Source organism: Dunckerocampus dactyliophorus, chromosome 10 (genome assembly GCF_027744805.1).
Source record: "Dunckerocampus dactyliophorus isolate RoL2022-P2 chromosome 10, RoL_Ddac_1.1, whole genome shotgun sequence".
NCBI lineage: Eukaryota > Metazoa > Chordata > Actinopteri > Syngnathiformes > Syngnathidae > Dunckerocampus > Dunckerocampus dactyliophorus.
Genome location: NC_072828.1, coordinates 30,178,066 through 30,201,759, shown reverse-complemented (window position 1 = coordinate 30,201,759; position 23,694 = coordinate 30,178,066). Strand labels below are relative to the sequence as shown.

Sequence of the window (23,694 nt, the reverse complement as noted above, 5' to 3'; positions counted from 1 at the left end):
CGACAGTAGACAGTTGCAAAAAAGCGATTGTTGACCCCCCACCCTCTCGCCATTCATACAACGTCAGGGTGGATGTTACTATACCATCTTTATCCTTCATGATGATTGCAAAAGTCCAGTGGTGAGATCAAAGGTAATGTTGGTGGGTGTTTCTCCTGTCTTGGAGCTTTTTAAGATGTTCATTTTCACTTCAGTGGTGACGGCTTTCCCGTTTTTTGGCACACTTCCACCAGAAGAGCATGCTTTAGGCTTGGGAGACATGAAGTAAACTAATAAGCAATGTTCTAGTGTATTCTTCCACAGCACACACTGTAACTAGTTCTGAAGGGAGTCTCATGTTTGTGGACGAAAATTAAGTTTATATTTCATTTGAGTACCCAGGAAACGTCGTAACACCAACCGAGGACCACCTGCATTTCTTAATTCAACCTTTTGCGCACATGAATGGGCCGTGATGTCAGGGTCAGGTTTGCAAACGTAATATGACTCTTGACTCAGCGTCCAACTGCTGGACATCCACCCGTCATAAAACACTCATCAACATTAGCTGAATAGTGTCGTTATGTTTTTGTGCCTCCATTAGAGTAATATTTCATCACTCACAAATCATCATGAACATTATCTTGATGTTAATGCCCATCTGGAATTTGTAGCTGCATCAGTCACCCGCTGTGCTTCTGCAGAGTTTACCCTAATGAGAGAAGAGCACATCTCGTTACACTGCAATATCGCAGAAGCTACGCAAGTTCCTATGTCTTTAAGGTAGCATCACAGTAAGAAGTGCGGAGTAAGATTTTACAGTCAAGTAGTGAGAGGAAGAAAGCTGATACATGTCATTCAGTCATTCAATCCTCTGCTGTTTAGGAAGAGCAGCCAACCTCGGCTGCCCTCCTGAACTACATTTCTTTTTGCCCCTTCAACATGTGTCGCAAGCACAGCCTCCATTATTATTGATGAAAGGACGAGCAGACCTAAGAGGGCAGGTACTGAGTGCTTCTGGACATTTTTAAGCGCTGTTATTTATGTTATAATTATTGAGGTTATCGGCCATGCTGAATGCAAAGTATCTCATTGTACAATTCCTTTTTCATTTGCTTTAAGACTCAGATTTAAACTTTCACACAAAGTTTTACTTTATTCCATTTTATTTGGAGTCTTTGAAAGGTGCTGTCAGGTCTGGTGACCAATAAAAAATGCTGTTCAAAGTTTCAATAAAAATCAGCAGCATCAGTATTGACAAACTGGGGTCATTTAATTTCTTTCTTTTGGGGAGCAGATGCTTTGTTGCCATATGAACATGGTGTTTTTTTATGTCTGTATTGAGTAAAGTATTACTTTAACAAGAAAAACTAAGTTGGTATTGGTATCGGCCCATAAATATAGCTTTGCGGTGTCCATATTGATATGGACTCTTATTCAGCAAGGCCAACTAAAATCGGTCAGTGCTCTTAAAGGCACCCATGTTTGGAAGCCTTCCCTTGTAACCTCTGCTTGGAACCAGGAGACAGAGAGACCAGGCCTGACCTACATGCTGTACAGAGGACTCTTGCTCTATTGTTAGTGTGTACTGATGAGGAATTGAGGTCTTTTCTGTCAGGAGGTGATCCGTTGAAGCCGCAGACTATTTCAGCAAAGCCCAGAAAAAAGAAAAGAGAGAAAGCTACAGAGTGCAAGCTCTGTGAGTGGGGGTGGTGTTGAGCCAAGCACTATTCAGCTCACGTCTGTCTCGCTCCACGTGTGGTTGTGTATTGCGCTTGTGGGTTGGTGACATGGATGTGAGTCTGTGTGTGTTCATGTGGGTGACTGGCTTGACTGACAGGCCTAATTCACACAAGACTATGGATCACCATACATCATCAGTCGGTGACGAAAATGAACAGCTCATTGTGTCCTTTAAAGGCTAAAAGATCCTGGCTTCTGCCTGTTTGTATGTGCCGGTCAGGCTTCTCTTGCAGCTTGAGGTTAGCGGCCTGTATCGCTGCTATGATGGATGGTATGGTTACACAACTCACCTTCTCGATGGGGGCTGTCCTATCATGCTGTCAAGGTCAGTGGTTATGAGGCTTATAAAAGAGTGGCAACCTTGTGAATTTACTAAAACGTACCTTACGGTACATTGCATCCAACACCGATGGCATTAGATGTTGGCCTGGCAAGCATCAATAAGCCACCAGGTCAAGGCGGTAGAAGAAAAATGTACACAGTTACGCACATTCGCATGGTTCATTGGGAGGCCATGCGGCTCTGACAGTACTGCAAACAACGTACAGGTGTACCTCAAAGGTTGAATGGACAACATTTTTTGAGACCATTTTTTCACTATGTTGTTTAAAATGTATGCCATATATGTCATATAACCATTTTGAATGGTTGCCTTTCTTGTGCAATGTAGCGAGTGACACTGTCTGTATATTTACTTTTCTGACCTAACGCCCGATAAGCGTTGACTGTTGGGACGAAGGTGCCACTGCCCGAGGCACCTCCATCGCTAGCTTTTTTTTCCCCGTTGAGAAAACTGCCCGTGTCGGTTGTCAGTATTCATGTGCTCACTATGTTCATTCTGTTTAAAACTGAAATATTCCCACACTGGGGCAATGGCGTTCGCTTCTGTGCCTTCATCCATCAAGGATGAGAGACGAGGTGATGAAACACACACATACATGCACATGTCAATTTATTGGGTGAGTCATAATTATCGACACGTTTTCTTAAAATGTTTGTTTAATCGATTTATCGATTATGGTGACTAGCTCTCCGGCTGCCCTGCCTAGTCTTTGAGGATGGAACAGACAAATTCTATTTCCTTCATTTCTGAACAAATCGCAGGTTGACCTGTGCCTCGGAAGCGATTGTTTTCATCCTTACAGATTCCACTCTGTGTGAACTGGGCAAATGGCAGCTTGCTTTCGGCTTAATTGTGACTAAAACTGAGATTGGGAATTTGCCCCCCCTCTTGGTCCGTGGGCAGTAGATAAAAGATTCTGGGGCCTTAATACCAAAATAGCCTCATCATGACCTCAGCAGAAATGAGCATATAGCTCGGGCAGCTAAATCCACTTATTTCCTTGCCACATTCTGGATGGAAGAAAACCAGTCTGTTATGAGATCAAAGCAGCTTTAAGACATTGCCAGGCATACAGTCAGCCAGCAACATTTTTAAAATTATGCATTTCACCTCCGGGTGTGTTGATTTCATCTCTCCATGATACATTTTTGCTTTTCATACCCACATAATATATAAGCAACCAGCACTACACTTGGAAGACTCACTGGAATCAAACATGTCTGCCTCTGCTTTTTAGTATGTCCATGGCGTTGTTGTCAAGGATTGTAAGATATTGACTTTCCGAGAAGCAATAACAGCTAATTAGTCTCGCTTACGCCAATAGGAGGAAAAAATATGCATTTCCACAGCTTCCATTGACTTTTTTTTGTTGATTGTGTAACCTAGTCAATTGACCTACACATAGTGTAGTAGTTCAATCTTTGTTATGCAATTCAAGATTGTGGTATTTGCTTGTGCACATCATATTTTATAGCAGTGTACAAATTGGGACAAGAGACAGCTGATGACATTAGTAGTTGGTGTAAATGGCTCATTTCCTACTTAGTTACGTAACTGAACCCCTAGATGATAGACACAAAAAGCATCAGATCTCCGCACCAGACACACAATCCTAAAATGTGTTTAAAAATAGATTCCATAAAGCTCACATTTTCTCAGCGTGGAAGTAATTTATAAAAGTTATCGACTGAGCTGTTGCAGTAAAACCTGCTTAATACTTTCTCCTACCAAAAAAAAGGCTTGCATGCCCGCAGGTTCTGAGGATATAGTCTTTTAGAGTGGTATGTATGATATATAGAATTGTTTTTTCATATTTATGCAGTGTGGAATAAATGTATTTTATCCATCTCAAGGAGTCCAAGGTTCTGGAATTGGAGCAAGAAAGCCATTCTCTCATATCTCATAGAGAGCATGTCAATGGAAAAACCCATTATGTTTGCCTTCAGGCACGCTCCAGTTTAACACTGTTCTCTTTTAATGGGGTTATTCAGCAAACCTTGCAGCCATTTTCATCTAATTACATGTTTTATAAATTGATAAAGACAAATTAGCACAGGTTGCAGCATGTACTGTATATTCTTGCACGACAATAATTATCCAATCAAAGCAGTTTAGATGACTTCACTTCTTATCAGCCATTTTAGCCTGAGCCAGGATTACAAAGCATGTCAACTGTATTCATCAGGATTACATTTGTTTTTGTGTTACAATCACTTTCTTGTTGTGTTCTGTGAAAGGAAAATCTGCTGTTGGTTCCAAAATTGATGTGAGACAAGACAAGTTTGAGAATAAAGAAAGGTACAATTGAATAAAATGTGCATGCAAAGAGACATATCAATACAACTTCTACGGAAAATGTCTGACTATTCATGATAAAATGTTGCGTGCAAGGGAAGGGTCGGTCTCCTCCTCCTGTGAGAGACAGAAATGAATGTCAGACTCACATGCCTAGATGTGCAAGGCTAGTTTGAATCAGGTAAGAAGCATTTGGAGGACTTGTTTTGGAGGCAAGAGGCAGATAATCATAGCACTTCAGTGTGACACTAATGTATATCTCAGCAGAAGCACATATGTGTATTGGTGCATAATTATAACTAATAGTCATAAAATCAAATGGAATAATGGACACAAAACATTTTGTAAGTGCAATAACAAACCATGTTTTCGTGACTTGTTCTCTATCTGTATTTCAAGTGATCATGACACCAAAACACTTTAATCTTGTTATTTATAAATAACATTGAAGGGCATATTCCTGTGTTCAGATGTGTACGCCAATATTGAAATATTTACAAAAAAAAGGCACAGTTTATTTGGGGTAGGTGGAAAAATGTTTCTATCACTATAGGGTTTGGTAGAGCCAACAATTCTTCGCTCGGTGTGATGCAATCTCTTGGAGCAATGTCCGTCTTTCCATACACATGAAGCCTTTCCATCGATGGTAACACTATATGCCACTCAGTGCAGCAGAAACACTCCATTTCTGTCGGCATGGCATGGGGAGCTTTGCATTTACACCATCAAGTCAAGACTTGCCCCCCGTCTGCTCTCTCTTACTGCGGGCTGTAGCTCATCCTCTGTATATTCAGGCTAAAAAAGGTAAGGTTGTGGATCCTCATTTGTCCAAAAGTAGTTGTTAGCGGCGGCTCTCACAAAGTCTGCCATGATTAGTAGTAGCAAACAGACTTGCGTTTGACACGCTGCTGTTTTTGATGGAAGTAGCGCCCGGGAGAGAAGTTGTGGTAATGTTTACAATTTTTTTAATGATCAAAATACGGCAAAAATACTTTTAAGTATCACATGTTGTTATGATCGTACCTGTTACAGCGAGGACAAAAACCATAAAACGTTGTTTTTTTTAGAGGGCTTTATAGTCGAAATAGGTGTTTCCCATGAAGTGCATTGGTAGCAACCTCATGCTAGCTGTTTTTCTCTTTTTAGAACGCACAGAAAAGGGAAAGATATGTGTATTCATGTTTCACATAAGGATTGTAGATGATGGGCAAAAATCCAAAAAAGATGCAATTTTCCTTTAAGTAGACTTGTCAGCCAACAATATGCAACATTTAAGGATACATATCTCATGCTGACTGATGCGTTCACTGTGGTAAGGTTTTCACAGCGTCCCTTGTTGCTATTATGAAGAAGGTAAAGCCATTGTCTGAATCCGTGGACTGTAGACCAGAGCAGGTACTGTGCAGTGGAAAAGAGGCATATGTCTTGAAACAGCTCATTACGGACGCGTGCCATGTCTGTAATGGGCAGTATGAGCTGGTAATAATGCCCAGGGAAAGGACGGGTTGGGGGGTTCTCAGCTGTGTGTCTTTCTTGCAGTATTATTTCACCATTATTATACAAGTTATCAAGATGCAAACATTTGAATGCTGACTTAATGACCTTGTTAGTTTAGATATTCTCCCACTATTTGCCGTTGCTGCTGGAATGGTAGAGACAAATCAGGACTAAATCAGTCTTGGAATAAGCTTTGTATAACAAAATCGTGGTTGTTAATGTTTGGATGCCAGTCTGATGCCATTGCCAGCACATTTGAACAACGTCAGTCAACTGGTTGGCTGAACTGAGCAAGAGGAAGATTTTTAAAGGATTTGTATTTGTTTTGTCATTACTGAGATAAAACGGGAGCAAATTTAAATAAAACAGAGATCAGGGCTCTGCTTGTTTATAAAATCAGAAATTGCCACGGTTGGATTATTTTGTTTTATTTAGGCATCCGTAATGCAAGACCTACTCTGCAATTACATTTGGAGTTCACCGCAAGATGTTTTCCGCCAGTTTCAACAATGGGATTCTCTGCAGAACATGTCTTGTCGAAAAGGATTCCTTCATTTAGCTCCAGCTAATTACGCTGAACATCATGCTTAATAACAGTCATTTGGCAACTGGCAAGTGTTGAAATGACAGTGGATAAAGCACACACATTCTGCATGTCAATGCATGTGTTTCTTGACATAATTGTTGTACACCAATGTGTAAAAAATGCTAAATATTATATATAAGTGCTGCTACCTATTGGTTAGTAAATCTGGTATGTGAGCTTAAATATATTGTCTGCAGTGGTGCAGACTGTGTATCGGTCCATCGTGGTGAAGAGAGAGCTGAGCCAAAAGGCAAAGCTCCCAATTTACCCGTTGGTATTCGTTCCTACCCTCACCTATGATCATGAGCTATGGGTAAGGCAAGGCAAGTTAAAATCACTTCAGCTGTTTTACTGCTCGTTTTAAGAGCCGGGTGATAAGGTTGTTACAGGAGACGAAGGCATGGAGCCGGGGAGAGGGTAGCCTGGGCTTCTCGTATTAGGCTGCCCGTGAAACGACCTAAGCAGAAGACGATGGATGGATATTCTTTCAGTTATAGGTCAAGAAAAACAGACATCAGTTATGGTTGCAGGTAAAATGAATTGTTTTTCAGTTCCTACATTGAGAGAGTAAACCGTTTTGGGTGAGGAGAAACCATGACAAAATATGGTTTAGAAGATTGTTTTTCACGTTTTGGGGGAAGTTTGAGCAACAACTTTCTACAAGCTCTCAGAGTGTGTCTGTGGGAATTTTTGTCCATTCATTCAGGAAAAACAACATTTGTCAGGTTCGAGAACTTCTTAGCTCACAATGTTCTAGTTCATTCCAAATGGGTTCCATAGGATTGAGCTCTGGACTCTCACCTTCTGCAACACCAGACTCAAGCAATCTTCAATGGACCAAACCCATATGTTTGTCCAGAAAATTTTGGAAAACGTAGCGCAAAAGGTCAGAACTTTGTGCACTCCATCCAAAACTTTCTTCAGCTCGTTTGATACGTTTTTTCAGCACGTATCCCCATGCATAAAACATCAACACAAAAAGAGATTCTCCCCCATTGTAATTTACCCGGCAAATAAACACAAAACAGACACAGCTCTAGACTGAATAATCTGTCTCAAAATTGTCCTCTGTTTATCATTTCCCTTAAATTGCTTGGTGAAGTCTACCATGCATGCATGCCAGTCAGAGCTTTGGATTGTTTGACTTCTTAGTGAAAACTTATGCCGCTGTTGACAATCCTGAAGGAACTGAATAGTTTTTAACTCTGCTGACCACCACTCGAGTGAGCTAAGGGCGCCACATTCTGTGCGTTGCTGGACTGAAGTAAATAAGGACCTCTCAAAATCCTGTTCCCCCCCGTTGGCTATCATCAAGAAGAAATGGCTTGCTGACTTCTGTCTGACTGGTGTCCTCAGGTTAACCCACCTGAGGTTATCCACAGATTTTAAAGAAATACACTCATTTCCCAAATGCTATAATTTAATTGGACTGCTGTTTCACCAGTTAGACAGTCTATTCTCTTAACTACTTTCTCAAATTACTGTTATGAATCAGAGACTCTGTCCGCAGGACCTACCCTAAACTGAACATAATCCTTGCCGAATGGAATGGCAATTAGCTTAACTAAGGACTTTTTGGTGTTTGCAAGAACACACACTGTGAATAATAAGCAGCACAACTTGAATGTCTGAGTTCACCCAAACCTCAGTATCCTTCCATACAAACCTGGAAAGGTTGTTACTTTATTACTTTATTGTTTTTTGGAATTTTTTCCTAGCCTAAACTCACGCATCATAATGACCTTAGATGTGTGAGAGCCTCAATCGTGTCTATTATGTCCTATTGCAGTGGAACCTCAAAGTCAAACACAATCTGTGTGATTCTATGAAGCAGGCTGACTTCCAAACTGTTGTAATTATACTCAACAAAAACAACAACAAGGAATGCTCTGATCAGGGTTTTATGCTGCCGATTCCGATACCGATCATTCATGAGTGGATTTGGTCGTTAGGACAATTCCAAGGTCCCAAGGGGGCCCAAAAAATAGGTAATTATTAAAAAAAATATTACAAAATAAAATCACCTTAATTTAGACAGAAGCGTATTTGACATAGTTTGACGTAGTTTGATGGCGTTCGAGCAGGCGTTCTTCAAATGCCGTATTCAAGTAAAGCTTTTTAATGTTTCGTGGCATGTTATGTAGGGTGCAAAATTTATATCACTCTCACAAATGACAGGTAAGTTTCACATGTTTGTTTTGGGTTTAGCACGCCTGCGCAGTGTGAAGGAAAGTGAACGACAGGCTGCAGGCTGCGTGCTGCAGTAGTACAGGCCACATGTGATTGGCTTTTGTGGTCGGCGTTGAATGGCATTTATTGGCATATGCCCATCGATCGGAGCATCCCTAATAACAACACTTTCGTTTTTGCTCCCGTCTTTCATGAGCTGAACTCAGAGAAAGGCTGAGAGTCTGAACCCCTAGAAAAAGTGTCCTTTTGTTGCGGCCAACCTAAGGCACACTTGTTATTTCTGCTGAGTGTATGAAGTAGATACAATAATCTGTTCCAGGCTCACCATCAAAAAGTCTTCCCTTTCTCTCGAGGCATTTTTTAGATGATGCTTTAACATTTCCAAATGTTATGTTTGAATAGAAGTTAACTATTACATAATAAAACTAAAAAAAGAAAACTACTCACCTGACATGTAATGGAGAGGTCACTAGGTGGCAGTAATGTTACATTAATGAGACAACAGCCACCGCAGGAAGTACCTGGGTGATAACGTGACTCTCCCAATGCTAGCATATGTGAGTCTATATTATTTGTCTTATTTTCTCTTATGTTTACTATGTTGGGTAATAGGAGTGTCAAGGTGACCATAGGGGTGTTATTTCATGTCTAGAGGGCTCTAATAATGTCCTAAACCATACTTAGAAGACAGTAAACAGGTTTTCTATGCTCTAAATATGAAAACATTTGATTTCGAAATAAGGAATCCTACTTTGGAGAAATTCACTTATCACAATCAGGTCTGAAACAAATTACCAGTTTGGAAATTTCAACTTTGGTGCGTCCTCTGTAGCTTTGAATTGGGTTTCATAATGCCTCCTGCTCTGTACTGAAGTACCGAGTTCTTTCACCCACTCGTCAGAACCCACAGAGTGAACCGCATATACTTAACACTGCGAGGCTGATAAAAACAAGTCCCTGAAGCTAACACATAAGCACAAGTAGGGCATGTAAAATATGACGGCACCCAGAGGAGCCCAGAGCATTTATTCCAATATTTGCAGATGACTGAAAGCAGTTAACTACTGTGGCCGTTGCTTATTTCTCTTTGTCAGGATGATAAATGCGGTCGCACCTCTCGGACTGTGCAGAGGTTCCATCGTCCTTTGACAATGAAGGATTGTCCATTTGGGCCATGAACAGAGCACATCAACACGGTGAATAAGCCCCGCGGGAATGCAATAACAAACAACCCTATGTGTTCCTGGCACTTTTGAAAAGCCATTTTGCATTGCATTGCATGAAGACCTGTGACTCACACCTTTACGTGTCACCTGATTGCCACACACATGCAGTATATTGTAACAGTTGCAGCTTTTCTCTCATACACTTTGCTTCTACACTCGCACATCATTTGCGTAATCTCAGGAGTCCTGTGTAAGCATTAGACAAACATGTTTTTTTCCTACTTGGGATTGAACCTGTTATGAAGCGGAACCAACTAATCAGTAAGCGCTTAGCGCTTCTGGCAAGCAGGCAGAGAGCGTCTCTCCCCACCACCCAGCCTTGACCTATCCCCCTCGCTTCACTTGTCTTGCACCCCCGGCACACTGCCAAGGCTGACCTGTCACTTGGGTGTTGAATGGTGGGGGTAAACTGCAGCGGAATTTTCAACCAGGCACTGATAAAATACACCGCCTCCAAACCAGTGACACAACAATATGCCCTTTTGCTTTATTTTCACTGGAACCGCTAAAGCAGGGGTGCCCATTACGTCTATGGCGAGCTGCCGGTCGATCGCGAAGGTAGTTCGGGTCGCTCGCATAAAAGTCACTTTCTGGATGTCGTATGACATCAGTCAGCTGACATTAAGCTCCCCTCCTGATTTGCTCTTGGTGCCCTGCGGCATTGGTACGACACACAGAGATGCGACTTTCATCTTTATTTTTCCGATTATGGATAAACTAATTCAGTGGTAAGATGCCTATATCTATAACAAAACATATCCGTTCACTTGTAGCGACTAGTTTGGAGAAAAAAAGTGAATTGTTTGATGGCTTTGCTTCGCCTCATGAACTCCACTATAGAAATGCGCGTTTTTCTACACTTCTGCATCTTTGCTGAAACCTTTTTAATATTTGCCTTGAGTTCCGTTGCATTGTCTTTTGCATAATTGTTTTCATTTCTTGTATATCGGTAATGTTTGATAGCAACCCGCAAGCCCCAGCAAGGAGCCCAGTCCCCAAAACCCGGCCGGAGGTACACTAGTACACCGGACTCAAAGTCTGCCTTTGGTAACTCAAAGTTAAGGCACAAATATAACCCCATAGACGTGCACCTCCAAAAAATCTTTGAGCCACGGCGACACCACCCGTTAAGGGCTGGCTGTTTGTAGGGCGTTAACCAGCCCCTCCATACTCAACCTCAATCGCTCGTTCGCTACACCGAGCCAACAAGCCAAATAGGTGTGCTTTGCTCATGAAGCCACAAGCCCAAACCGACCAAGAGTCACAAAAAACGAGGTATGGGGTGCCCAAAGTGCGGCTCAGGGGCCATCTGTTGTCTTTGCATTACTGCAGAAACAAAATAACATTTAAAAAACAGCAAAAATGATAAAAATAGGCACAATGACAAACAGCTGAAATGTTGAAACCATCAAACCATAATAACACAAAGCATATATTGTATGTGTATGTATGTATGTATGTATGTGTGTGTATATATATATATATATATATATATATATATATATATATATATATATATATATATATATATATATATATATATATATATACACACACACATACACACACACACACACACACACACATATATGGGGGGAGATCTTGTGCAGGTTCATAGCCGACACCAGAGATCTAGGTCTGGAAAAGGTTGGTTACCACCGCTTGTGTGTGTGTGTGTGTGTGTGTGTGTGTGTGTGTGTGTGTGTGTGTGTGTATATATATATATATATATATATATATATGGTTACCACCGCTTTAGAGGCATATTTTTAGTAAAAATTGTTGGTTCATTGTCAAATTAAAAGTTTGGATGGTAGACTACGCTGACACACTTTACATTCATGACAGACAGACTACAGACTATAATACCTCACACTGCTGCACGGTATGCGTGTGCACTCATGCAGCTGTTTGAAACGCTATGTGTTCAAACACGGGCAGCGGAAACAGAAGACAGGGAAAGGAGAGTGAAAAAGGTTGACAACGAGCGGAGGATTAGGTGCACCTGTGCACAGATGGCTGCGGGAAGCAGATGTCCCCGTTGAGCTGTCCAGGGTAGTCCCTGCCAGAGCCGAAACAGTGACAGAAGTATGTAGAGCAAAAAGGCTACCTCAGAACGGGTGGCAAGATTTAGGCAAGCAGATGCTAAAACACACATGCTCAGAAATGTCACCAGGATTACTGCAAAAATGGGAAAAACCACATGTCCCCTTTGCATGGAATCTGGAATACCACCAATGATTGCAAAAATGTGATGCAGTTTTTGTGTTTGTGATGTATTATTATGATCTGTTACTATTATGATATATTTTCATTACATTAGGGGCTGTCAAAATAATCTTGCCAGAAATGCTTATCGGTGGGATAAAATATCATCCAGAAAAATTTGCTATCGTCACAGGCCTACTTGGATAGCAGTGTATATTTACTACTGTAGGGCCCTATCAAATCTTTTTGATGATCAAAAAAATGTAAATGGATACTCTGTTGACTTTTAAAACAAATGTCACAGCCTAAGTTATTATATATTTTGCAGTACGGTTGTACTTGCCAAGGTCCGTGGGTCGGCCACAGCTTTTGTCTTGACTCAATGTTAAAGCAATGGGAACCAAAGGCACTATTTCCCGCCACGAAATTTGCTTTAACGTCTTTAATACTTGGAGTAGAGAAGTGAATGAGGTGTCAAATTAAAGTTCAAGTCATGTTTTATCAGGCAGACTTAATCCCAGACCTGTTAATTCATTCATTGTTAATTCAACCTGAAGTCTTGGTTGCACTTGATTCAAATAACATATGAAAACATTTGCCATTGTTGTTTACTATTTGGTTTTATATCCATTATGAATTTATACCTGATTCCATTACCAAAAACAACAGGAATCTAGTAAACGTCACCTGCGCTGTCCTTCATCCACGGATTTATTTCACAGTCAGACTGGTTGAATTTTTGGTTAAAAAAAGTTAATTGTTGTTGTCTCAATTGTTTTGGATCGAATCTTTCTAAATGAACCAATATCGCCCTTGAATCATTTTGGCAACCACGAATCGTGATACGAATCATATCGTTATTAAAATGAATCGTTACTCTCTGCGCATTGCTACAAAATCTTAAAAAAAGGCATTACAAAAAAATTGTAATGCCCGTGCTTGTGATTAAGGAAGATGTAGTCACCCGTGCATTTCCATTTGCATTATTAACGCAAGATATTTTTTATGACACCCTTATTTTTTTTACAATTCCATGAGATGTGGCAAACAGCGCTCTTATTTTGAAGGCCGGAAGTGTGTTCTGTGTGTGTTACTGTTAAGACGAGCTGGGTTCAAGAATAAATGTGCCTAACATATTTTTTCACTAAGAACTTGCACGCCGTCAGCGGGTATCGTAAAACGCTAGCTTACATTAAAGCGGTAAAACACAACGTGGGGAAATGCACTCATCCATCGGAGTGCCAATGTTGGAGATTTCATTTATATTCTCTAATTCAATATTTGGGTTTTTTGCTGGTATTGGACTGATATCTGATATCGGTATTGAATCGGGACACCCCTATACTGTGACATTTTGAAGCAGAGCATGATCCCCTCCCTTGGGAAACTGGGCCGCATGGCAGTTTTACACACTTTCATATAATTATGTGAAGATATACTGTAGTCTACTGTTAGATGATTGCTCACCCTCTTTATGACAAAGGCCACATTTTATCTTCTCATATTTTCAACCACTAATTTGGAAGGGGGATTCAAGTTTATTTACATGAATTCCTTCAGTGCAAAGCAAAATCCTTAAAATACATCATTTGCATTGTATCCAGCGGTGTTCACCCATTCATACTGGGAGACTAACATTTCAAAACTATAGAATTATAATTGTTTCCAAACCTTTGCTGTATAAAGACGCTGACAGCTGACTTTCATGAAGCAAACTCATTTACCCAACAATCTGAACATTTTTATTCAAGGTTTGTTGTAGAATAAAGTCATGGCTTTCTCATCATTTTTATTAATCACACAGTTGTTGGTAAAGATGAGCCTATGGACGTGTCTTGAAGGTGAAGTACATGGAGTGCAGTACCGCCTGGAACCAGCAGTGGTGCTGTTGATAAAGTCTTAGTCTTGAAGAAGAATTACAATCTGATGGAAGAGGTTAATACAGTCATCGGTTGTTCATATTCCTCACGGTCGGTTCGTCATCACTTTAGATGACGAGTATTGAAGGAGTGTAGTATTATTTCTGTCAAAAGGCGTTGGTTTCAAGTTCGGCTATGTGGGATGATTACAGGAAAAGGTTCGGATGTGCACCAGAGGCCACAGTCAACAGGATTATTTTGGGGATTAAGAATCTAGTGCGGCGTAGCTTGGCTTCACACCACGACGTCGCGACCCCATTGTCCACTATTCTTTTCCAAAATATGAAGACATTATTTTTTGCTTATGCTAATGGGACATAACCCCTTCCAAAAAGATAAATGCAAGTCATATCTTCATGGAACGGTGTGCGCCTTGACAGTTTCATGTTACTGGAAATGGATGAAAAGAAAGAAATGCAGATATATGCCTAGAAAATGCCATAAACCGTAAAACTGTATTAACACCTCATTTTATTCCATTTCATTTTATTTAGCTGCAGATATATTGTGGTTAATTGAGGTTGGGCATTTTTGCTGTCATCATAGTTATTTTGCCGATCCCATATTCCTTTTTTAAATAATAGCGAAAGAAGATGCACAGACTAACTGTTCGTGTTTAGTTCATATTGATTCGGTCTGTCGAGGGTGGGCGTGTCCAAAATGTGGGTTGGGGGCCAACTGCAGACACCCGGAACAGCGGAACATTCGGAAAATTGAAATTAACAAGAAAACAACAACATGAAAAATGGAAAAATTTGAAATTTTACTAGAATAAAGTCAAAATATTAACAGTAAATAAAGTTAAAATATTAAAAAAAGACGTTTTTTAAAGTCATAATATTATAAATAACAAAAAAATAGCAGAAATAGACAAAAAAACAGCTATAATTTTATGAGAATAAAGTCAAAATATTAATCTAATATATTAATATATACATAATAAGTATTATACAACAATAATAAGGGGGTGCCATGGCTCAGGGTTCGATCCTCTGTCCTCCGGTGATCTTGTCGAAGTGTCCTTGGGCAAGATACTGAACCCCCAGTTGGCCCTGATGCTGCGACTTGGAGGTGGAAAAGCGCTTTTCAAGTGAAAGAGCATTTAATATATCATAAATACATTATAAGAAAATATAATAAATATTCAAATAAAATATGAGGTAAAATAATGCAATTTTAGTACAACAGAGTTGAAATATTAAGGAAAAAAATATGTAATTTTAAAACATTGTAATATTCTAAGAAACAAACAAAATAAAGTTGTTTTTTTAAGTAGGTTGACTTAGTTCTAATATTGTGGGAATACAGTGAAAATATTGGAATGAAATCATAATGTTTTGAGAAGAAAATTTGCGAACATTATTTATGAAGGGATGGGGGAGGAAAATAAAGAGCAAAGACAAAAGTTCATAGTAAAAATATGCTTTTTCATATCATAAAGCTGAGATGCAGATTTTTATTGCAATATATGTCACTTCTTAGCAAATCTACATGTGTTGCTTTACAAAATATCAAAGTGGCAAAGTGCATCCTTTCCTTTCATTTTTCACCCCAGAGTCTAGGGCCTAACCAACTCGATTAATCGAAACTACAAGCTTCAGATTAATCGAGTAAGACAATAATCGTTAGTTGCAGGTTTATCTCAAAGATCAATGTGTTTATTTCTTCTTCTCCTAATGGTGGATTTGGTTATTGCATGCTATATTGCAATAATGCTGTGCGGCAACTTCCGCCTGCCAGCAAGCAGCGTTTTAATTATTGCATCTGTTCATTGTTTTAAATAGAGTTAGACAAAACCAATGAATACAATATGCCCATCCTGCTGTTGTTGTGTTATGATTAATACAGTAGGGCTATCATCAGTTTCAGTTCATTTTAGGAGTGCAACAACCAAACTCTCATTTTCTTAATTTGACAGTATATGTGTACTTACTGGAGTGTGGATTAATCATGTATTTACTAGTCAATCTGATGATCTGTTTGCAACATGCCTGTTCCTTCCTAAGATCCACTTTAAAAGCCTGTATGAATAAGATTCAATTAGCTTGTGTTAGGATGTCAGATCTTCTAAGAATTGATGTTCAGAGCTTTTGGAATAATTACCCTAGCCCCTTTTAAACTACAGGGAAAATGTCAGATGTTTGATCCTGAAAGTCCTCTAATTTGTATTTGCTTTGTTTGTATAAATGTTTCAGTAGAGCGAATGTATTTGTTGTGGGAGCTTCATTACAACCTCTCTGTACACAAAAGTTATCATGATATGAAATATTGCAAAACGCACAAAAGCAATATTTAATCTCTTAAAGTAGATAAAGAACTCATGCATAAGGAAATAGGATGGGACATTATTCAGAGCACTATTTAGTATGAAATGTTGAAGAACCAATATTTGCCATCCCTTGGATTTGCTGACAATATCGATAGAAGAACTGCAGTGATACCTCCAGACACCCAAGCACTTTTTCCCAATACAATAACAGTTTATTCAGCGGAATTAGGCCAGCCACGATAATCAATGAATCAATTAATCGAACGATTAAAAAAAACCCAACAATGTTGATAATTTGGCCCCTTGATAAATTAGTTTTTGTGTGTTTGCGTTTGTTGTTTCTCTGTTCCACACAGGTTGTGTGACAAGAGGGTTCACTCTGCATGTGTCTGTGCGCATTGGTTCGATAGTGGACTGAACCGAGAGAGTGAACCCTCCTGTCATTCAGTCTCTTTGTCTCCCAGTGCGTGGAGGCAGGGCTGCCAGTGAGGGGATACGAAGAGTGCTAGCAGTTAGCAAGTTAGCAAGGAAACGCTAATATGAATGAAGGCACAAAAGCCATGGTTTTTAAGCCGAATACCACTGCCCCATTGTGGAAGTGCAGCAGAGCCTTCGGCCCGACAGTCAGCGCATTTTTTGTTTAAAACTAAATCATACAAATACTGGAACGTTTGAAAACTGAGATTTGACTGCACAGTGGTCCCTCGGTTTTTGTTATTAATTTGTTACAAAAGGGCAAGCCAAAACGGAAACATACGAAAACCAAGCACTTTTTCCCAATATAGATAAAATAGTATGATCAAATTGTGCGCTAACCAAAACAGTGTACGGAAACTGAGGCAACATTTATAAAACTTTTTTGTCTAAATCCAAATCATAAAAAAACTGGGGCATCTGAAAACTGAGATTTGACTGTACAGTGGTACCTCTGTTTTTGTTATTGATTCGTTCCAAAAGCTCAGATGAAAACTGAAGTGTATGAAAACCCAGCATAATATTGTACGAGAGCCGAGACAGTGACCGAGGCTAAATATTGCCAAAGATTCTCGTCGAAAACCGAATCATACGTAAACTGTTGCGTTTGAAAACCGAAGGTTGACTGTATAGTGGTACCTCGGTTTTTGTTATTCATTCATTCCAAAAGGTTTGACGAAAACCAAAAAGTATGAAAACTAAAGCAATTTTTCTCATAGAAAATATTGCAAATCCAACCTACCAAAACTCAAGCACTCTTTCCAATAAATTGCAACAGTAAACCATAAATTCCAACAGTAATGCGGAATATTGTACAAGAACTGGGGCAACATTTTGTCAAAATGTTTTGTGGAAAACTTCATTTTTTGTCATTGTTCCATAAAGTCCGAAGAAAATTGAAACGTACAAAAACAGGAAGCAATTTTTCTGTAGGAAATCATGTAAATCCAATTCATTTATGCACTGCTTGAGGCCATATTCCAGGTAGAAACTGGGGTGGCATCAACTGACACTATGAATCAATCCATGTTAAAAAAAAGGCCTCTTTTGACACCCGTTTGTCAGAAGGTGTATAAATACTTGCACGGGTGTGACACATTGGTGCGAGATTGCAAAAGCTGAGATAACGGTAATCATTTCTGGAGGGATACTTCAGAAGCTTAACACTGATAAGCAGCCGGTGAATGAATATCAAGGACAAGCCAATCAAGATGAAGAAAAATGTCAAGTAGAGATTCAGGCAGGTTAAAATATGCTGCAGCCATCCTTCTTAATCCATGCTTTTGTCATGGTAATTTATACCAAGTATATACGTGAAAGATGGGTTGGATCACCTTTTTGTGTTGTAAGTAACCTGGAAAGACTGAAGCATTTGATTTTGTAGTGCTACTTGCACCAAGGATCTTTAATTCTGGTGTTATAACTTAATATCTACAGCTGCAACAATTAATCAACGAATCGATGATTAATCAACTGGCCAATTAATCTACAACGACTTTGGTATTTAGTAATCGAATCGAATCGAATTTTCCAAGAGTCCTTCTATGGCCTAACCTATTACTCGATTAATTGGAAAAACAAGCTTCAGATTAATCGACCAAGAAAATAATCATTAGTTGCAGCCCTACAACCTATTTGATTGTTAGGTCGCACATCAGTTTTCCATTGACTGCCACTGATCACACAACTGCGACTGCAAAAAAAGAACCATGAAGTAAGACCAGACGCCTACCAGTCATGTACTGTCATGGAGAGGGAACATGAACGTGTTTGCAGGTGTTGGAACTGTTAAAGCCTTGTCAGAACGTTAGAAGACATCTTGAGCTTCATGGTTGCTTTGTTGAGGTGTACCGTATAAGTAATTGGTGCTCAATATGCTTGGTTGTGGAAAAAATTGTAAAACATCACCATGTATAAAACTGAATTGAACTTGCATACACAATATAAACATCCATCCATTTTCTATACCGCTTGAGTCCTTAGGGTCATCTGACCAAACGTGTCCCGTGTTTCTCCAGGTGTTACCTATTGGATGGCATCTCAAAAGGAGCCTGGCTGAACCGCTCCAGCATCATCTTCGCAGGGAATGACAAATGGTCAGTGGACCCCCGCGTGTCCATTGTGTCCAGCGTTGGAGACAAGCACGAGTACAGCCTTCAGATACAGAAGGTGCATGTAACGGACGACGGCCAGTACACGTGCTCCATTCAAAGCGAGCACAACCCGCGGCCAAAACTTCTCAACCTCATTGTAAAAGGTACGCATACATTGTCCTCGCTCTTTGTTCTCCTGTCGATGTCATCTCTTGGTTTGTATTGTTCAGACTTGCCCTTTTGGCAGGGCGAAGTCCACCCAGATTTTTCTGTTCTGCCAGCTGTGAAATAATGCCAACACTCTCGAGTTATGTTTACAAATGAATATTGAAAGGAGTAGATACAAGCAAATGCAACGGCAGCGCTGGAGAGAACGGTCATCCCACCAGCCAAGGTCTACCGAGCTCCAAGCGGTCTCTAAAGTTAGTTCCTCTTCTTCATAAACCGGCTGTGGCGACAGTCCCAAAACTTCTAGCTAACCTTATTGGTGCCTTGATCTGGTTTCAACCAGTCCTTGGCTAGGAGGCTGCGCGTCTCAGCCAGGAGACACAAAGGATTACTTATAATGAAACTGTGTGTGTGAGATTCGTTAAAAGGAACAGGGTGTCTGTTCCAAGTGAAAGGTCTTGAGAGTGTGTTATCTTTCTGTTGTAGACAAACACATGTTGCAGTACCCATCCAGAACAGAGTGGAAAATATTTAATTCCTAATGCATTTCAAACGCCTATGAGTTTGTAGACAGACAAACAAGACAGCATCATAATTTGAATAAAAACAAATGATGAGCATACAGAAACAACTGATTTTTCTAGTAGCGTTCAGTCAACCACAGCTAAGGCTAACATAAACTCACCATGGGACATGGGAACAGGAATGCGCCCTAGCAGGAGAGTAATACCGTGGAACAAAGAAACAGCTAATGAAGATTCAACAGAGAGCATGCAAGATGCAGGTAACAAGAGTCCCAGCAGAATTAAAGTAAAAACACAAGTCCAGGCGAAAACAGTGGAGATGTAAACGAGATGTGAAATAATGAAGAAGGGACTATCAACACGGTGGACTGAGGCTTGACGAGTTGGTCCACATAAACGTGTTGTTTCGACATAAATGTGACCGACTTAAGAGGGTTCCGCTGTATTAATATTTGAATAATTCAAAGGCTGCGAACACGTTGGAAGCATTCAATGCAGGCTTCGCTGAGAATGTATGCTGTGTCATCAAACTGCTGCTTGTCAGTTTCACACAAAATGAGCTTTCTTGAAAACCCATCCGCCCAATGCCATGTTGTATTTCTTTATTGCGGGCAAACAGGGTTTACGTCTGTTCGCTCAGGAATATTAATGAGGGCATTATCAGTCAGAAGAGTTCTCAGCTTTGACTTTTTCATTCCAGTGTTCATTTCACAACATGGTAATGATGGCCTGCAAGTGTTGCACTGTGTCCCAAAAAGGAATTTACCAATCAAGTTGCTTTCCAATTTTAAGAAGGAACCGGTTTTACATGCCCTCATTTGGACGTATACAGGTTCTTTTTTGCAGTCGCAGATGTGTTGTGTGCACAACAAATGATTATTTTCTTAGTCGATTAATCTGAAGCTTCTTGTTTTGATTAATCGACTGAATGACTACGTTTACATTCTGTCAATATTTGGGTCAAGGTCAATATTCCGGTTTCTGAAACATTCGGAATATCTCGTTTACATGCGTGACGTGAAAAAAGCGCAAACAAAAAAATGCACGGACGACGTCTCGATGCACACAGAACGTCATGACGCAATGCACGTTATTTCTGCTTCTCCTTCTTGCATCCAAAAACAACAGCAACAGAAGCACGGCGGATAATGAACAGCCCGGGGGCGGTAGCAGTCGCCTTGTTAGCGCTTTGGTGCTGGTACTGACCCACCACCAGTACTTGACACTATTCCGTCTCACTTTCTTCATTAATGGAAGGCGACAACGTGAAGAAAAAGGAAATGGAGCCGCAGCTGCGCCATAGATATTGCTAGCCTTTTCCACTAGTGCCCCTCGGACACTTGAAGCACTAAAAGGTGCATTCGTACAAACCCGGCTTCATATAACTTCGCGTAACTTCACGTAACTTCTCACTCACCTTCTATAAAAGACATAATGTTCCTGTCTTTCACTTCACTAACAAAGTGGCTTGTTTCCTCCTCGCTCCAAAAGTGTGGGTTGCCATGTTCACAAGTAGTTCCTGCCAAAGACCCAAGATTCCTTTCGAATAGAACATGTGCAGAACACAAATTAATGTTCCTTCTGATCGGGATATCCTGATGACCCAATATTTGGGTTAGAAAAGGAGTCCCCCAAGGGTAATATTCAGGTTTTAAAAGAACGGAATTTGAGCACATTGCGGTTTTTCACAGGGGTATTGGTGTTTCCATGACTGTGCGCAACCGGGTTATTGATAATATTCCAGTTATGATAGGGTTATAATACGTACAAATACGTACATTCGTCCGTCTAGGGCAGTGGTTCTTAACCTTGTTGGGGGTACCGAACCCCATCAATTTCATATGCCCATTCACCGAACCCTTATTTAGTGAAAAATAAAATATATATTTTTTTCAAATTCAAGACATAGGCATATGTTTGTTTATAGGCATATGTTTGTTTATTGGTATATGTTTGTTTATAGGCATATGTTTGTTTATAGGTATATGTTTATTTATAGGTATATGTTTGTTTATAGGCATATGTTTGTTTATAGGTATGTGTTTGTTTATCGGTATATGTTTGTTTATCGGTATATGTTTGTTTATAAGTATGTGTTTGTTTATAGGTATATGTTTGTTTATAGGCATATGTTTGTTTATAGGTGTGTTTGTTTAAAGGTATATGTTTGTTTATAGGTATATTGTTTATAGGCATATGTTTGTTTATAGGTGTGTTTGTTTATGGTATATGTTTGTTTATAGGTGTGTTTGTTTATAGGTGTATGTTTGTTTATAGGTATATGTTTGTTTATAGGCATATTGTTTATAGGTATATGTTTGTTTATAGGTATATGTTTGTTTATAGGTGTGTTTGTTTATATGTTTGTTTATAGGTATATGTTTGTTTATAGGTATATGTTTGTTTATAGGCATATTGTTTATAGGTATGTGTTTGTTTATAGGTATATGTTTGTTTATAGGCATATTGTTTATAGGTATATGTTTGTTTATAGATATATGTTTGTTTATAGGTATATGTTTGTTTATAGGTATGTGTTTGTTTATAGGTATATGTTTGTTTATAGGCATATTGTTTATAGGTATGTGTTTGTTTATAGGTATGTGTTTGTTTATAGATATATGTTTGTTTATAGGTATATGTTTGTTTATAGGTATATGTTTGTTTATAGGCATATGTTTGTTTATAGGTATGTGTTTGTTTATAGGTATGTGTTTGTTTATAGGTATGTGTTTGTTTATCGGTATATGTTTGTTTATCGGTATATGTTTGTTTATCGGTATATGTTTGTTTATAAGTATGTGTTTGTTTATAGGTATATGTTTGTTTATAGGTATATGTTTGTTTATAGGCATATGTTTGTTTAAAGGTATATGTTTGTTTATAGGTATATTGTTTATAGGCATATGTTTGTTTATAGGTGTGTTTGTTTATGGTATATGTTTGTTTATAGGTGTGTTTGTTTATAGGTATATGTTTGTTTATAGGCATATTGTTTATAGGTATATGTTTGTTTATAGGTATATGTTTGTTTATAGGTGTGTTTGTTTATATGTTTGTTTATAGATATATGTTTGTTTATAGGTATATGTTTGTTTATAGGTATATGTTTGTTTATAGGCATATTGTTTATAGGTATGTGTTTGTTTATAGGTATGTGTTTGTTTATAGGCATATTGTTTATAGGTATGTGTTTGTTTATAGGTATGTGTTTGTTTATAGGTATATGTTTGTTTATAGGCATATTGTTTATAGGTATGTGTTTGTTTATAGGTATGTGTTTGTTTATAGGTATATGTTTGTTTATAGGCATATTGTTTATAGGTATATGTTTGTTTATAGATATGTTTGTTTATAGGTATATGTTTGTTTATAGGCATATTGTTTATAGGTATGTGTTTGTTTATAGGTATGTGTTTGTTTATAGGCATATTGTTTATAGGTATGTGTTTGTTTATAGGTATATGTTTGTTTATAGGTATATGTTTGTTTATAGGCATATTGTTTATAGGTATGTGTTTGTTTATAGGTATGTGTTTGTTTATAGGTATATGTTTGTTTATAGGCATATTGTTTATAGGTATATGTTTGTTTATAGATATGTTTGTTTATAGGCATATTGTTTATAGGTATGTGTTTGTTTATAGGTATATGATTGTTTATAGGTATATGATTGTTTATAGGTATGTGTTTGTTTATAGGTATGTGTTTGTTTATAGGTATGTGTTTGTTTATAGATATATGTTTGTTTATAGGTATGTTTGTTTATAGGTATGTGTTTGTTTATAGGTATGTGTTTGTTTATAGGTATATGTTTGTTTATAGGTATATGTTTGTTTATAGGCATATTGTTTATAGGTATATGTTTGTTTATAGATATATGTTTGTTTATAGGTATATGTTTGTTTATAGGCATATTGTTTATAGGTATGTGTTTGTTTATAGGTATGTGTTTGTTTATAGGTATATGTTTGTTTATAGATATATGTTTGTTTATAGGTATATGTTTGTTTATAGGCATATTGTTTATAGGTATGTGTTTGTTTATAGGTATATGTTTGTTTATAGGCATATTATTTATAGGTAGATGTTTGTTTATAGGCATATTGTTTATAGGTATGTGTTTGTTTATAGGTATGTGTTTGTTTATAGGCATATTGTTTATAGGTATATGTTTGTT

At 38.7% G+C, this 23,694-nt stretch overlaps 1 protein-coding gene across 3 annotated transcripts in view; it reads left to right on the top strand.

Annotated features, from left to right (window-relative positions):
* negr1 (neuronal growth regulator 1) overlaps positions 1-23,694 on the top strand; it is a 191,061-nt gene that overhangs the window by 21,424 nt on the left and 145,943 nt on the right. For all 3 annotated transcript variants that reach the window (XM_054790013.1, XM_054790012.1, XM_054790011.1), the window contains one exon: positions 18,748-18,986. In XM_054790013.1, coding sequence (XP_054645988.1) covers positions 18,748-18,986 — 239 coding nt within the window. The remainder of the gene's footprint in view (positions 1-18,747; positions 18,987-23,694) is intronic.